General features: G+C 35.6%; 1 protein-coding gene across 1 annotated transcript; it reads left to right on the top strand.

Annotated features, from left to right (window-relative positions):
• The first annotated feature begins 5,080 nt into the window (after positions 1-5,080).
• On the top strand, positions 5,081-13,489 carry tbcela (tubulin folding cofactor E-like a). Its single transcript, XM_056263305.1, has 7 exons — positions 5,081-5,285; positions 5,416-5,555; positions 6,628-6,809; positions 8,220-8,476; positions 8,646-8,772; positions 9,197-9,313; positions 10,442-13,489. The coding sequence occupies exons 1-7, from the start codon at positions 5,144-5,146 to the stop codon at positions 10,758-10,760; spliced, it is 1,284 nt and encodes a 427-aa protein (XP_056119280.1). The 5' UTR covers positions 5,081-5,143; the 3' UTR covers positions 10,761-13,489.
• The last annotated feature ends 950 nt before the right edge of the window (positions 13,490-14,439 follow it).

Here is a 14,439-nt window from a genome sequence, read left to right as displayed (position 1 = left end):
GTATAGCTAAATTACTTATTTTCTAAATAATAAAATCTTCAACAATACTCACACCCCACCACACGGTGAATAACATCTCTCTCAGGTGAACGAGAGACCCCACTACCACAGCACCAGGGCAACCGTGTAAGTGGCCCTCAGCTCCTGCATGAAGATACAAAAGAAGTTACTATCAATACAATACACAAGAAAATTCTGTCATTACGAACGACTATGACGTCTCGAGACATTTTGGCTTCACTTTTCAGGGCTTGTGCTTTACTTGCACACTTGGTGTTTTATCATTAAAAGCACATGAAGACATAATGAGATGTAGGTAGGCTAAGCTTTTGTTCGTATAGGCTTTATCATTTTTGCTTTATCATGTTAGTTGTTAACATGCAATAACACTATCTTTCTTCTAAATATAATTGCTTTGCTTACTCTATATCTATTCTTTATTACTTTATGAAAAGAGCAAATAAAATAATCATTGTGAAAATTAAAGTAAAAGTGTCATGTGCCCATCCGATGTCTTTTGTAATACAACGTTCTTGTCCTTGTATTATTTAATATCTTCATGTGCATGACCTCATATATAGTAATGCTAGTAATAAAGTCATGCTGGAGTGAAGTAAACTTTAGTTTTGAGATAAATCCATATCAGTGATATTTATACTATAATAGTATTTCTTAATATTTTTTATTTGCTTTTAGTTTTATGTTCAGTTTTGTTTTTAATCATTTTAAATGATTTATTCATTTTTGTTATTTTAAAAAATGTGTGCTTACATTTTTTCAGTTAATTGCCAGGACAACATTTCTAAATTAAGTTAAAACGTTTTTCATCTGCTTTTTATATTTCATTTTATTTCAGCTTTATTACTGAACAATATTTGTAGTAGTTAACAATAATGCAACCGGTTTCCTTAAAGTTGCCATGAAATGCATGGATCCAACCCCTGTGAGAAGTTTTAAAACCGCTAGGTGGAAGCATTGATCAGTCTGAAATGCCACTTCTGTTATTATCAAAGATGCTTCTGTTTAGACTGTCTGGGTGCCATGCCATAAGCGGACTCTCAACACCCCATGATTCATGAGTCACCTTTTCTTATCATCTTATTTTCATCATTAATTTACCGTTTTCTACATATTATAAAATAACACATGTAAACTACTCAATCTATAAATGTACAAATTAAATAATGTAAATTGCGGTAAATATTGTACGCTGTTCTCCACTCCGCCAGAGAGGGCGCTCAAGTATTCGTACACAACTGAACGGTCCCATCACGAGCACACAGCTGTAGTGACGCCACTTCCGTGACAATAGGGTCAGCGTGACAGATTTATCAACAATAACAAGAGCGACTTGTAACAGCCTGGCGATCAAAGTGCGGGATTTCAAGTGAAATGACGTGGATGAACTAAGAGTCGGTGTGAATTACAGCGTCTTTTCCCAAATCTCTTCGAGGTGCAGCTCATTCAATGTAAGACACTTTGTGATGATGGAGGGATGTTTTCGGTTCAAGCTAGCTACAGATAAGCAGAAGTATGGTAATTTACTGGTGTTGACTTACCTCTTGACTTGACTTACATTCTCATTTCGAGTCATTTAACATTTACCGTTAGTGGTGTACCGTTAGTTTTGGCGAGTGGGGCTACCAGCTTTGATATAACGTTAGGTATTCTCAAGCAAAAGCTCTAGTTAGATTCATCTTTGATAATTATCAATTATAAATTACCTTTGCTCTTATAAAATCTCAGATGAAGGTGACTCACCTTTATCCTCCTGAGACCCAGAAAAAAAAAGGTTTTTTGAATTTAGTTTTTTTCCATGTCATCACACTGTTTAGAGCACAATAAACAAATGGTAAAAAAACATATATATAAAATAATATTTTATTCATACGTTATGCTATGTCCTCTGTAGTGGACGCCAGGACTAAGTTGTTTAAAAAATAAAATGACATGAAATTATATGTATAGGCAAAAACAATGGGATTTTTTTTTTCAATCACCAATACATTTTGGGGTTTCAGGATTTTTTCAACCAAAATTTGTATAAAGATTATTCTCAACTATGTTATGAAAGAAATAATGGAATGAATTGATACACCATTTTACTTTTTGCAATATGTGGGTAAAATGGCCATAAGTTAATATTCCCATTCAATGCAATGTATCTATACACTGTATCTAATTTGCACATTAATGTGTTCTGGGAGCAACATTTAATGAAAGAATAAAGGGTAATAATTGGAGTAATAATTGGCAACATTTTAATAATAATATCTAACATTTCATAGGAATATTGATGTATAATTTATTTCATGATATAAACATGATTTTAGTCCTGATGTCCTCTACAGTGGACACGTTTGAAATCAATGCCCTGTTCTGTAACAGAAAGGTTTTTTTTTTTAAACCCCTTAACATTTTCCTGAGATGTTGTTTTATGAAATACAATTTGAAAAGTAGTCCAATTTATATTATAATTACACTATATTATCATATTTCCATAAGAATGCTACATTTGATCACTAAATTAATGTCAGACATTTTTAAAGACCAAGGAGAAGTTGTTTTCATGGTGAAACCTCCAAACATTTGGTATCTCTGAAAAGTCCTGAATGTGCTCTTTACAGGACACCCAGGTTGTGTCATGTGACATGTATGATGTCAGAGAAATTCACTAAAATATAATGTCCACTACAGTGGACAAAAGTCTATTCTTGGGTCCCAGGAGGTTATAACTTTGCCATTGCGTTATTGTCATGTGATGGGTTGTAAATGGTCCCGTGTTTGAAAATGTAGGAATACAGGATAATTTATGTGGTTTTGACAATTAGTATTTCATTTATTTATATATACATATATATACAAATTTTATTTATGTGGTTTTGGGCAGTGTTGGGTAGATTGAAGTGAATATCATAGGCTATATTCCCTTCAATCTACCCAACACTGTCCAAAACCACATAAATAAAATTTGTATATATGTATAAATAAATAAATAAAATACTGATTGTCAATAACACAAAGAGCCTTACTGAAATCGTAGACCAATTTGTGCAAACACAAAACGTAAACTAGAATGTTTTGTTTTCATGTATATAAAATGTTAATTTTGTAAGGCAAAAATTGCATCGTACAGTGATATTTCCCATGTATACCGTATATTAAAATTAAGGCAGAGTCATAAATAATTTATTGCAGATGCCTAAATAATTGAATACATATCTAATAATCATGTAATTCATAAAATGTCATTTTATCATCGATTTTATTCTTTAATTTCAGCCATATTTTTTAGAACTTCTGCTCTATAACTATCCATACTTGATATCATTTGGACATTATAGGTGTTTTTCAACAGTTTTATGTGTGCAACATGCTGTAAAATAGGAGTTTAGGCCTAAGTCCCATGTAAAAAAAAAAACAGCTCTTGTTCTTGTAATTTGACACTCAGACGTCTTGGCAACTTGTTTCACAAGTCAGCTATTGTTCTTTTAGCATCATATGCACAGCTGTCTGAAGAATGCTTACATGGTTTTGGTCTCTTTGTCATGTATTTTCCGTAAGAGTCTGTAAACCTGCTCTGAGATGTAACTATTGTAAGGTTTTTCAGATGCATATTGAGTGTGTTGACTTAAACAGAATCTGGCTGAGTCAGATTAGTGTACTTACAACTGAAGGTGAATCAGTTGTCTGTCCTTCTTGCTGACCTGGTGTCTTCTTTCTACAGAGTGCTGTTATCTCTGAAAAGTGTGGAGGACGCTGAGCAGTCTCTCTGCTGGTGTGCAGCCACGTTTATCCACTGAACCTTGACACTCAATGGATAAATAACTTTTTGTAGTAAAAGTAAAGATTATTTTATAGCACTGGTGTAACTGTGGACTGTGAACCTGTGAGGATAAATCGCATAGCAGGTGAGCTCTTCAAAATCAGGCTGCTCATATTTATACTGGTTAATTTAGGAAAAACATATTCACCAGACATGTTTAGTTATCAGTGGGTTAACATATTTTATGGTATAAGGCTATAAGCCAGTATTGCTGTGCTCAGTAAAGCTGCTGGTTTCATGTCAGCAAAGAACATGATTTATTTAGCCAGCAGATGGTTAAATCTAGGCCAGCTCTGTTTAAAAATGGAATTTTTAACCCAGAGGACTACAGTTTCTGACTATATGTTTAACTGAACCGCTTGAGATTGTCTGGCACATGGGTCAAGGCATAACACCCATTATTGTCCTATTTATGAATTTTTCATAAATGGAACATTAAATGCAATTCATACATGCAATGTGATGAGCTTCTGTGATGAATGTGTTTTATATTTTTTATCTGAAACTAAAATTGTAATAAGAAAATAAAAAAAAGATATTAGATATTTTACTTAAACTTAAAAATGAGAAATGTTCAACTAACTGAAATAAATAAGCTCTAAAATGACTAAATCTGAAATAAAAAACAATTACAGCTATATAAAATATATAAATAAAAAAATTTAACTAATTTGCATTAGTTGCACCATATGACTTTGATTTGGCAGATTTATTTATATATATATATTGCTGCTATACGTTATATATTGACAAAACTGCTTTAATTTTTAAAAGCGCTATATAAATGAAGATGACTTAATTCATACAGGTTTGAAACAATTTGAGGGTGAGTGATGACAGAATTTATTTTGGGGTAAACTATCCGTCTAATATTTGAAAAACTTTTATCTGCCAAATGGAAGTCATGTGGTTCAACAAACATGCAATAACAAAAATCAAACCGGGAAATAATGTCAAATAGAGGGCCCCTATAAATTCTCAAGGCTTTATGGCAAGGTCTATTAGTCTCTTCAAATATCAGATAATTTGACCATTTCATTGCAATGCAAGGCTAGTTCAGGCTCATTTGAACAAACGGGTAGTCCCACCTAAAACTCACGCCATTGTTTGAGATAGAAGTTGAAATGTAGGACTCCCCAGTCACCATTTTGAAAGCACTGTTTTAGGAAATCAACCTACAAATGGATTGCCTATCTCTGCACATTGAACTAGGAACTATTTAGAATTGGCAAAACAATACACACTTTATCTTTAGATAAAACATTTTGATAATTGTGTATCCACACCTGCATAAGGTGTGTGGCGTGGGACAGTGCAATGGAAGCTTCTGAGATGGAAGGCCGCACCTTTATGCAGGCGATCAGTGAGAAGTACAGCCCGGAGAACTTTCCTTGCCGTCGGGGTCCAGGCCTGGGAGTCGTGGTTGTGCCATCTGGACCACAGGGATCACCTATGAAAGGTGAGGCTTGGGTTAATTAAAAACAAGTTATGTAAGGTTCCTTCCTTGGTGATTTTAGTGTTTACTTTGACAGCTGTATCCTGTTGCTGTGTTTCATTGTTCATTAATTGTGTGGTCAATCTGCCTTCAGACCGTCTGAACCTGCCCAGTGTTCTGGTTTTGAATGGCAGTGGAATCAGTCATGCAGGAGAGGAGGGAGAGATCGCTGCCTTCTGTGCTCATGTTGTGGAACTTGATCTGTCCCACAACAAGCTCCAAGACTGGTGTGAGGTGAGGAAGTCAGTTCATCTGGGGATCTCATTTTTTCCTTATTTTATAATAATACATATTCAAATGGCCAATTTTTTTTAAAAAGATTTAAAGGGATAGTTCACCCAACAATGAACATTCATCATTTACTCACCCTCACATTGTTCTGTATACCATGGTCTGTCTGAATACTCGATTCTGTTTGGTTGGAAGGTGTGCAATAAAACCATTAATGCACAGGTAGTTCCAAGTCCATTTAATCACCGTTCTATAACTGCGCTGATTTCATTGAAGCACAGGTTAGGAGCACAATATAACATCGCTGGTTTTGAAGTAATGAAACTCTCAGATTCGTTGTTAAAAGAGAGACGCTGAACAGACACAGGTAATTGACACACGCATCTCTCATCTCTCTCTCTATATAGATAATGAATTCAAACAAATGCTATACTTCATTCATTGAAATGTAATCTTATACAGTACTGATTCAAAGCAGGCAGAATGCTAGATCTAACGAGTCATAGCTGGTGAAAATAACCGCCATCTTTACCCTTCCGGTCAAATATTGCACTGCAAACATCAATAACAGCTTTAAGTTGTCAATGCTGGCAAATGACCATGGTATAAGTGGGATAATCCACGGCTAGCTGTGTATTAAATTATTTGAATGCACGTTTTTGCTGCATAATATCTTTGTGGAAATTGTGCTAAAGAAAAATCAGGATTCTTTAATTAATTTATTTGATCAAAATTACAGTTAAAACAGTTTAAAAGTAATATTATGGAATAGTATTACAACAGTATTTGAATATAAATTTTGTGTAACATTTTAAATGTCTTTACTGTCACTTTTGACCAATTTAAGGCATCCTTGCTTTCTTTAAAAAAAAAAAAAATTCTTACTGACCCCAAACATTTGAAGTGTAGTGTATATAGTTTTTAACTACCATTGTATAGCAACTGAATTTCGATTCTTTCAATATTTTAACTTTTGTGTCCACTGAATAAAAAGCCATAGCATAACAGGTCTAAAAATGACATGAGAATGGTTAAATGATTTTAACTCTTGTTTTAACCCTTTAATTTGTTCCAGATCAGCAAGATTGTTTCTAACATCCCGAACCTGGCGTTTTTGAACCTCAGCTCTAATCAGCTAAATGATGCAGTCTTAGATCCAGGCTGCGCTAAGGCCTTTTCTGGCATCCGCCGCTTCGTTCTTAACAATACCCAAGTGTCCTGGGACACGGTGCACACTTTCACACGAGAAATGCCTGAGTGAGTCACTTTGAACTCCTAATGTTTCTGCATTATTGAAAAGAAAATAGACTGGCATCCTTTATAACAGATAGTGAAGGTGTACTTGGTGTATTGCAGGGTTCCTCAATTCCAGCCCTGGAAGGGCCACTGTCCTGCAGAGTTTATTTCATACCCTGATCAAACTCACCTATCTGCTAGTAACTCTGAAGATGGGTTTGATTAGGGTTGGAACTAAACTCTGCAGGGCAGTGGCCCTCTAGGACCGGATTTGAGGAACCCTGGTGTATAGTATTGATTGCTCTTGCTAGTTTGAGATTTTTGAGACATTATGGTCTTCATTTTAAATATTTTTTTACATAAATAGTATTTTAATGGCTGTATACATTCAGTCCTGTGAACAGAATTGCATATTTTGATTATTGGGTATACTAGAATAGGTTAATATGCGTTAATGTTAAAATATATATTTTTCCCATACTGTATATTATTGCAGCTCCTCTTTTCCCAGTCTGACTCAAATGTCCTGATTTCTACAAAGCACCTCCTTCCGTAAAGCTCAGAGTACTTTGATTGGCCAGCTGACCAGTGCGTTGTGATTGGCCACACCTCAAGCGTGTAAACACCCCTTACCATAATTGCAAGCTTCAGATTCCAAGACTTCTAAAGCATTTGTGAACACAGTTAATAATAATGTCGTCGGTTTTACCGTATCAGTTCGAGCCCGAGTCAGGTTCTGAAAATGCGGATGATCAAGTTGATCGATCGGAACCAACTTTGCAAGCACGACTTGAGCAGGTTCTCAGTGGTAAGTAGTCTTTGTTTATAGCCTGCGTTGTACTTTCATAGGTTCAGGAAGCTGTCCTCTGTAAGATGCGCAATGCACAAGCAAACTTTTGGGTTGTACTGCTCTGGAACAAATAAGTCTAACCTCTGATTAACCTCAGAAAGCAAAAGCGGTTTTGCTTTCTCATCCAAATATGCCAACAACACTTCAATTCATTGAAACCTCGCCTTCTTTCTTTGCTCATGCCTTTGCCTGGCATTATGCTAATATTTTACTTTGTGACGTGGACGTTTGAGGAAGTAATATCTGGATCGAGGTGTTTTAGGCAGGTCTGGATCAGGGTTCTCTGTTAGAATAAATCGCTTTGTAACTTTGCAGATCATATACATGCACAAACAGATATATTACACACTAAAGATAATGGAAAACATTAAAAAGCATCATATGATCCCTTTAAAGATCATGGCCATGGTCCATTTTCCCAGTTCTTTGTTTCATATGTTTCACACCTGACCTAATGAAATGTCTTCATTGAACATTTAGGGAAAAAGACTGCTTATCCCAAATATCATCTGATCCATGATATTTAATGAAGGTATCTCTGGTATGAGAGCTCTCCATCAATATCGATTGGTTTTGTCCAGGCTTGAGGAGCTGTTCCTGTGCCTTAATGAGTACACCACTGTGACACCGGCTGCCATGCCCTGCCCCACACTGCGTCTGCTCCATATCACAGACAACAACCTCCATGAGTGGAATGAAGTACGAAAATTTGGCTCCATGTTCCCTGCACTGGACACTTTGGTCATGGCCAACAACAACTTGAGCTCCATTCATGACTCGAGAGAAATCCTTCAGCGGCTCTTCCCTAACCTACGAAGCATCAATCTGCACAACTCAGGTATCATTTTGATAGTGACAGTGTTGAAAAATGTCTTAACATGTACTGGAAGGGTCTAAATGATCATACCATGTGTGTAATTGCTTAATTTAGCATTATTACTGTTTTATTACAGTGTAATTACATACTCCATGAAAACTAGTTTTTCTTATAATTTTGTGTGAGTCAGGACTTAAGCAATGGGAGGACATTGAGAAGCTAAACTTTCTGCCCAAACTGGAGGAGGTGAGGTTGCAAGGCATTCCTCTACTTCAGGCTTACACGAGCATGGAGCGTCGCAGTCTAATGATAGCCCAGTAAGTCCAGTGTGTATAACAGGGTAAGTTCGCCCAAAAATTTTAATTCTGCCATTTATTTACCCTCGTGTCATTCCACGTTCCAAACCTGTATGACTTAGTTTCTTCTGTTGAAAACACAAAATAAAAGATATTTTGAAGAATGTTGGTAACCAAACAGTTCAATGACAATTGACTTCCATTGTATTGACGTAAATGACTTCCATTGTATTGACATAAAAAAAAAAACAGAGATATTACCCAAAATATTTTCTATTATGTTCCACAGAAGAAAGAAGTTCATACAGGTCTTGAACGTCATGAAGATACAGTAAATAATTACAGAATTGCCATTTTTGGGTGAACGATCTCTTTAGCTTCATTAGAAACTGATAGTTATGCATTAGAAATGTTGATGAGATGATCTAATTGCACTCACCCGCAGGCTGCCGTCAGTGACCAACCTGAATGGGAGTGTTGTTACGGATGGCGAGAGAGAGGACGCTGAGAGATTCTTCATCCGTTATCACTTGGATTATTCAGAGGAGGAGCTCCCTCACAGGTAAATTTTAGACATGAAATGAGTGTGTATAGTATGGATGGGTCAGGATGGCTGACTAGTCATCCACTAACCTTAGTCGATTAGGTTTCTTTTCCCCTCATTTTTAAAAGTATCTTAATGTACACTTCTGATCAAAAGTTTAAGGTTAGTATGATTTTCTGCATGTTTTTGAAAGAAGTCTCTTATGTTCACCAAGGCTGCATTTATTTGATCAAAAATGCATTTGTGATGGCAAAGCAAAATTTTCAGCAGCCATTACTCCAGTCTTCAGCATCATCCATCATTCTAATATCAGGGCTTTTTTTTTTTTTATAAGGTGCAAGCATTTTTTTTCTTCCAACTAGTCATGTGTGTATGACCTGCAAATTCGTTTTTGTTTTTATTTCATGTTGAAAAGTCCACCAGTGTAGGCCTATGTGTGTGAGAGGGGAGGGTCCGGGAGTGATTGGTCCACTGCTCGTGTCACAAGTCATTGGTGTCTCACTGTCATCGTGTATAACGTCACAGCTCAGTCACAAATGCCGAAACAAACCATTGCAAGTGTGTCCGACTGCATCCAACAGTACTACAAACCAACATATTACGCCCCCAACTACAAGTTATGCCCCCTACAATAAAAACAGCCAATTAGCACCTCCCTCTAATCGCTGATGTCAGTACCGATCTTCTACTTCACTTTCCTTGCTTTTTTTAAGATTCACTATTGCCACCTAGTGATAAGGCATACAGATCGTACTACATTGATTTGTAATTAGTTTGTTTTTCCTCAGTTTTTAAATTATTTTAATTATGAAACTCTACAGTACATTTTAATTAGGGTAGGGTAGGGTAAGTGCAAGGTTTAGGGTTGTGGGTAGGAGAATATGCACCGATACTAAATTTCTCAGCTGATACCGATAGGTTGATTTTCTTAAGGATAAAAATGCTGCAAACTATACAGGGAACCCTCTCATTTGGTACATTACTATAATATTAGAGGTTAAAATTAACAATAGAGGTATTTTATTTGACTGCTCTTTATTTTCAGATATAATTACACTCAAATAAAAACTGAAATGGGTATTATTTTGGCTTGACCATGTAGTGGAAAGCTGAATACAGATTATATATTTGCATTTTGTTTTGAAGATATCACTGTTTGGTGACCAAATATGGGAAACTGGCTCCTCTGGCTGAGATCGACCTGCGACCGCGTTGCCACGCCAAGGTGGAGGTGCGCTATGAAGACAAAGTGGAGCAGGTGAGCATCCGTTTGGACCAGACTGTCGCAGAGCTGAAGAAGCAGCTGAAGACTGTGGTGCAGCTCCCCACCAGCAAAATGCGCCTTTACTACATCGACAAGGGCACTGCCTTCGGCCCCGATGAGTTGAAGTACAGCGCACTGGCCTTGCACTCCTACAGCATTCAAGACGGGGATGAGATCCTGGTAGTTCCCAAAAAAAAATAAGTCTTTCACCAAGATCACGGAATGCTATATTTAAATAACCAAATCTGCTTTGAACTAGCGCTATCTAAGCTCCACAGAGTGATTGGGACTGTCTTTTAGGGGAAAACTCCTAGGACTGGCTGGGGCTTCAGTTGTACTCAAGCGGCACTTCATGTGTCATGTCACTACGCGGTCATTAGAAACACCCTGACTGGTGTGCACCTCTGGCTTTGTTGCTGTTATTAAAGGTTGCGTTTTTGTCTTTAGCCTTCACGAGCACCCCTGTATTTTCAAAGGCCCGTTTATTTTTAAATAAAGCACGGCTAAGGGCTCTGGCAGCCCAGGATGTGCTTTTTACAGATCTTAAGACAATCACCCATAGCTGAAAGAAGACGTAGCACTGCACTGTTGATCATGAATAACCATTGCGTGCTGATGTGTGTCGTATGCTGTGTCATCCAGTAATTACACGCAAAAGACTCTCAGGCCTTATATGCTGTATATGGGCAATGCTTGATTCACATTAGGAAATATTTGCGAAACATCTTATTCACAAATATTTTTATATATTCAGTTCATTTGAGCCTTTTTACAATCTGATTGATTTAAGAAGAGAATTGCGAAGCCGCATGCCTGTACAATTTAATTGTGGTATTTATTTTGTTCCTTTTTGATATGTCTAATCTCTATTAGTACTTTCTCGGTTGGTTTGGAAGTGGGCGCTTAAATTTGTACCTCCAAGACAAAGCATACGCTGGGAAAAGTGCTTGTTCTTATTTCACTAATGTCCATATTATGGAGTGTGTTGATTTTGACTTTATTTTCAGAATAAATAGATCTGTAAAGTGACAGAAAGTCAACACAGTCCACCAAAGATTGTTAACAGTATTATTATGTGCTGTATTTATTGTGATTTGACTGATTGGTGTTATTTATTAAAGACCGAACAAATCAGTAGTAAACCAATCATGGTTTAAGACTGTATCCGGCCAGTATAAAATAACCAGGAATTTGGGCTCCTGTGTTAAATTAAAGGCATAGTTCCCTCAAAAATGAAACTTCTTTAAACATTTACTAATGACGTTTCAAACCTGTATGACTTTCTTTCTTCTGCGGAACATAAAAGAAAATATTTTGAGAAGTCAATGGTAAATCAAAACTGTTTGGTTACCAACATTCTTCAAAGTATCTCCTTTTGTGTTCCTGCACAAGAAAGAAAGTCATACAGGTTTGGGACGACATGATGGAGTGTAAATGATGACAGAATTTTCATTTCTTTGTGATCTATTCCTTTAATTATACTGCAGCTTGACTAAAATGTGTGTTGAAATGTGCAAAGCAAGACTGTTTCCGATGCCGAAAGTAGTATTCTGAGATACAGTATGAAACCAGCAAATTATTTATTTATACCTGGTACTTTGATCAAATCGGTGCATGGACCAATTTATTTGCTTGTCAAACTTAATTCAACAAAATCCCCCATCTTTAGCAACTAAAACTGGCATAAAACGTAGTTTGTTGCAATTTTAATTCACATATAACATGATAGCATGACTCGAAGGATGGACTGAATGGAAAAGCACTGAGATCATTTCGGCGTAACTGTCAGTGTCCTGTGTTACACTGACACTTATTGCCAATTGTTAGGTAGTAGATTACATTTTCTATTATGTACCGATATATAAAAGTGTATAAAAAGATGTTTGAGAATGCTGAAGGCTTTTTCTCATTAAACATTTCAGGTTTTAGACATACATATTACGTACACTCGTCATTAAGATGTGATCTTTATCATTTTATAATCAAAAAGAGTCAGTCAGAGATTTAATAGAGACTTATATGTGTATAACTTATACTGAAGTGGAACGTATAATATTAAAATCAGATCCCTTATAGTTGTAGAAGTAAGGGTTATTGTTTGATCGGGGGATGAAAGATGTTGAAGATTATATATATAAATGAAGGTTCTACAATGCCTTTAACACTCTTAATGCCTTTACCTGTGGCCCCCTAATTAAACATTAAAGCAGAATGAAGCACTGTCTTTCTCCAGAGAATTCCCTTTTAGAATATCAATATTTGATGTTCTGTGGCCACACAGGACATGCTATTGATATTAGTGTTTCTCTTTTGCATAATTATTTTATGTTATTTTTCTATATGTATCCATTATTAATATTCCAGTTTTACTACCATGAAGGTAATGCCACTTGAACTGTGACTGACGCGTATGAAGTGTGAAGATGAAAATTGTTAAATTTACCACTGAAGACGATGTTTACCAAGTGAAATTTACAGCATTTACTTTTCAATCTGTGACAGTACACTATTCTTTTTCTATTTGTACTTTTTACATTTATTTTCCTCTCTTTGTTTGGGTGTTTTGTGCTGAGTGTAGTTTAAAAAATGTGTCTCTCTCAATTTGCATTAACTGTTGTACATTAGCAGTTCTTAATCTTCTGTTTAAGTTAATTTGTTAGGGGTGCGTAAAAGGCTGTTAAGCGTCAAAGGGATGTGAATTCCAGCAAGTCATTTATCTAATGGATGCATTAGGCCTGTTATTGTAATGAAGACTTATATACTTCGAGTTGAGTTGCACACAGTCACACCATTAATGCATTATTATTCTGTATCAGATGTGAGTGTTTTATTCCATTGATTTACCAACATATGTGCACACTAATGTATCTGTATGTTTGAGAGTTGAATGGCTTAAAGGATTAGGGAAAATAAACTTTTACTGGCGGTCATTACAGTGTTATTTTGTGTAATATTATAATATTTCTTAATATTTTGAATTAGATTTTCAGTTGTCATTTTAATTTGAGTAATTTTGTAATAGGCTTTTCTAATTGTTATCATAAATATTTCTGTTTAGCTTTAATTTTTTATTTACATTTTTTTTAGTACTTCAATTTAAACTTATTTAATTTTGTTAAATAGATTAATTTTGTCTAATATTTATTTTATTATATTATTTCAGCATTATTTCAAGAAGCATTGTTTACTATTATGTTTAAGCATTGTTTAATAGTTTTTAGGGTCACACTTTAGTTTAGGGTCTAATTTTCACTATTAACTATTAGCTGTGACTTTTGCCTCAATAAACTCCCTAATTACGGCTTATTAATAGTTGTTAAGTTTAGGTATTGGGTAGTATTTGGGGGGTATAGAATATAGCCATGTAGAATAAGGCATTATTCGTGTGATACTAACATGAAACTTTAAAGACTTTATTCGCCCCAATGGAAAGCATATTTACACTGTCTGAATTGTTCCCTGTCCCCTATAAAGTGCATTATGTGTCATGAAAATTGTAAATGATCGTGAAAACAAATGACCAATTTCAGCAGCAGCTTCAGCATCTATTTATAATGTAGGGGGCGAGATGCTTCAGATTCTAGAGAGCATTTGATTGAACAGAAAATCTGATGAGAAGCTGAAGTGCAGAGTGATGTCATTAAAATGATTTATATTGCCGGAAGTGAGAGACTACGTTTTTAATGCTTATATCTTCTAAATGCGAATTTTGTCATTGTTTTAGAGCACACTAGCTTATAGATAAAGTCTTCTAAATGAATAAATGTAAATGTAGTTAACAGTAAAGGCTAACATATTCATACTAAAAGCCTATAACACTAAACACTTTTCTGTGTATCATTCCTAACATCTCCTTTTGTGTTCTACGGGAGAGAAAGTA

The sequence above is a fragment of the Rhinichthys klamathensis genome, unplaced genomic scaffold (genome assembly GCF_029890125.1).
Source record: "Rhinichthys klamathensis goyatoka isolate OS25496 unplaced genomic scaffold, OSU_Roscu_1.1 h1tg000206l_1, whole genome shotgun sequence".
NCBI classification, from domain to species: domain Eukaryota; kingdom Metazoa; phylum Chordata; class Actinopteri; order Cypriniformes; family Leuciscidae; genus Rhinichthys; species Rhinichthys klamathensis.
Note: the sequence above shows the minus strand (reverse complement) of the source record. Positions and strands in the feature narration are given on the sequence as shown.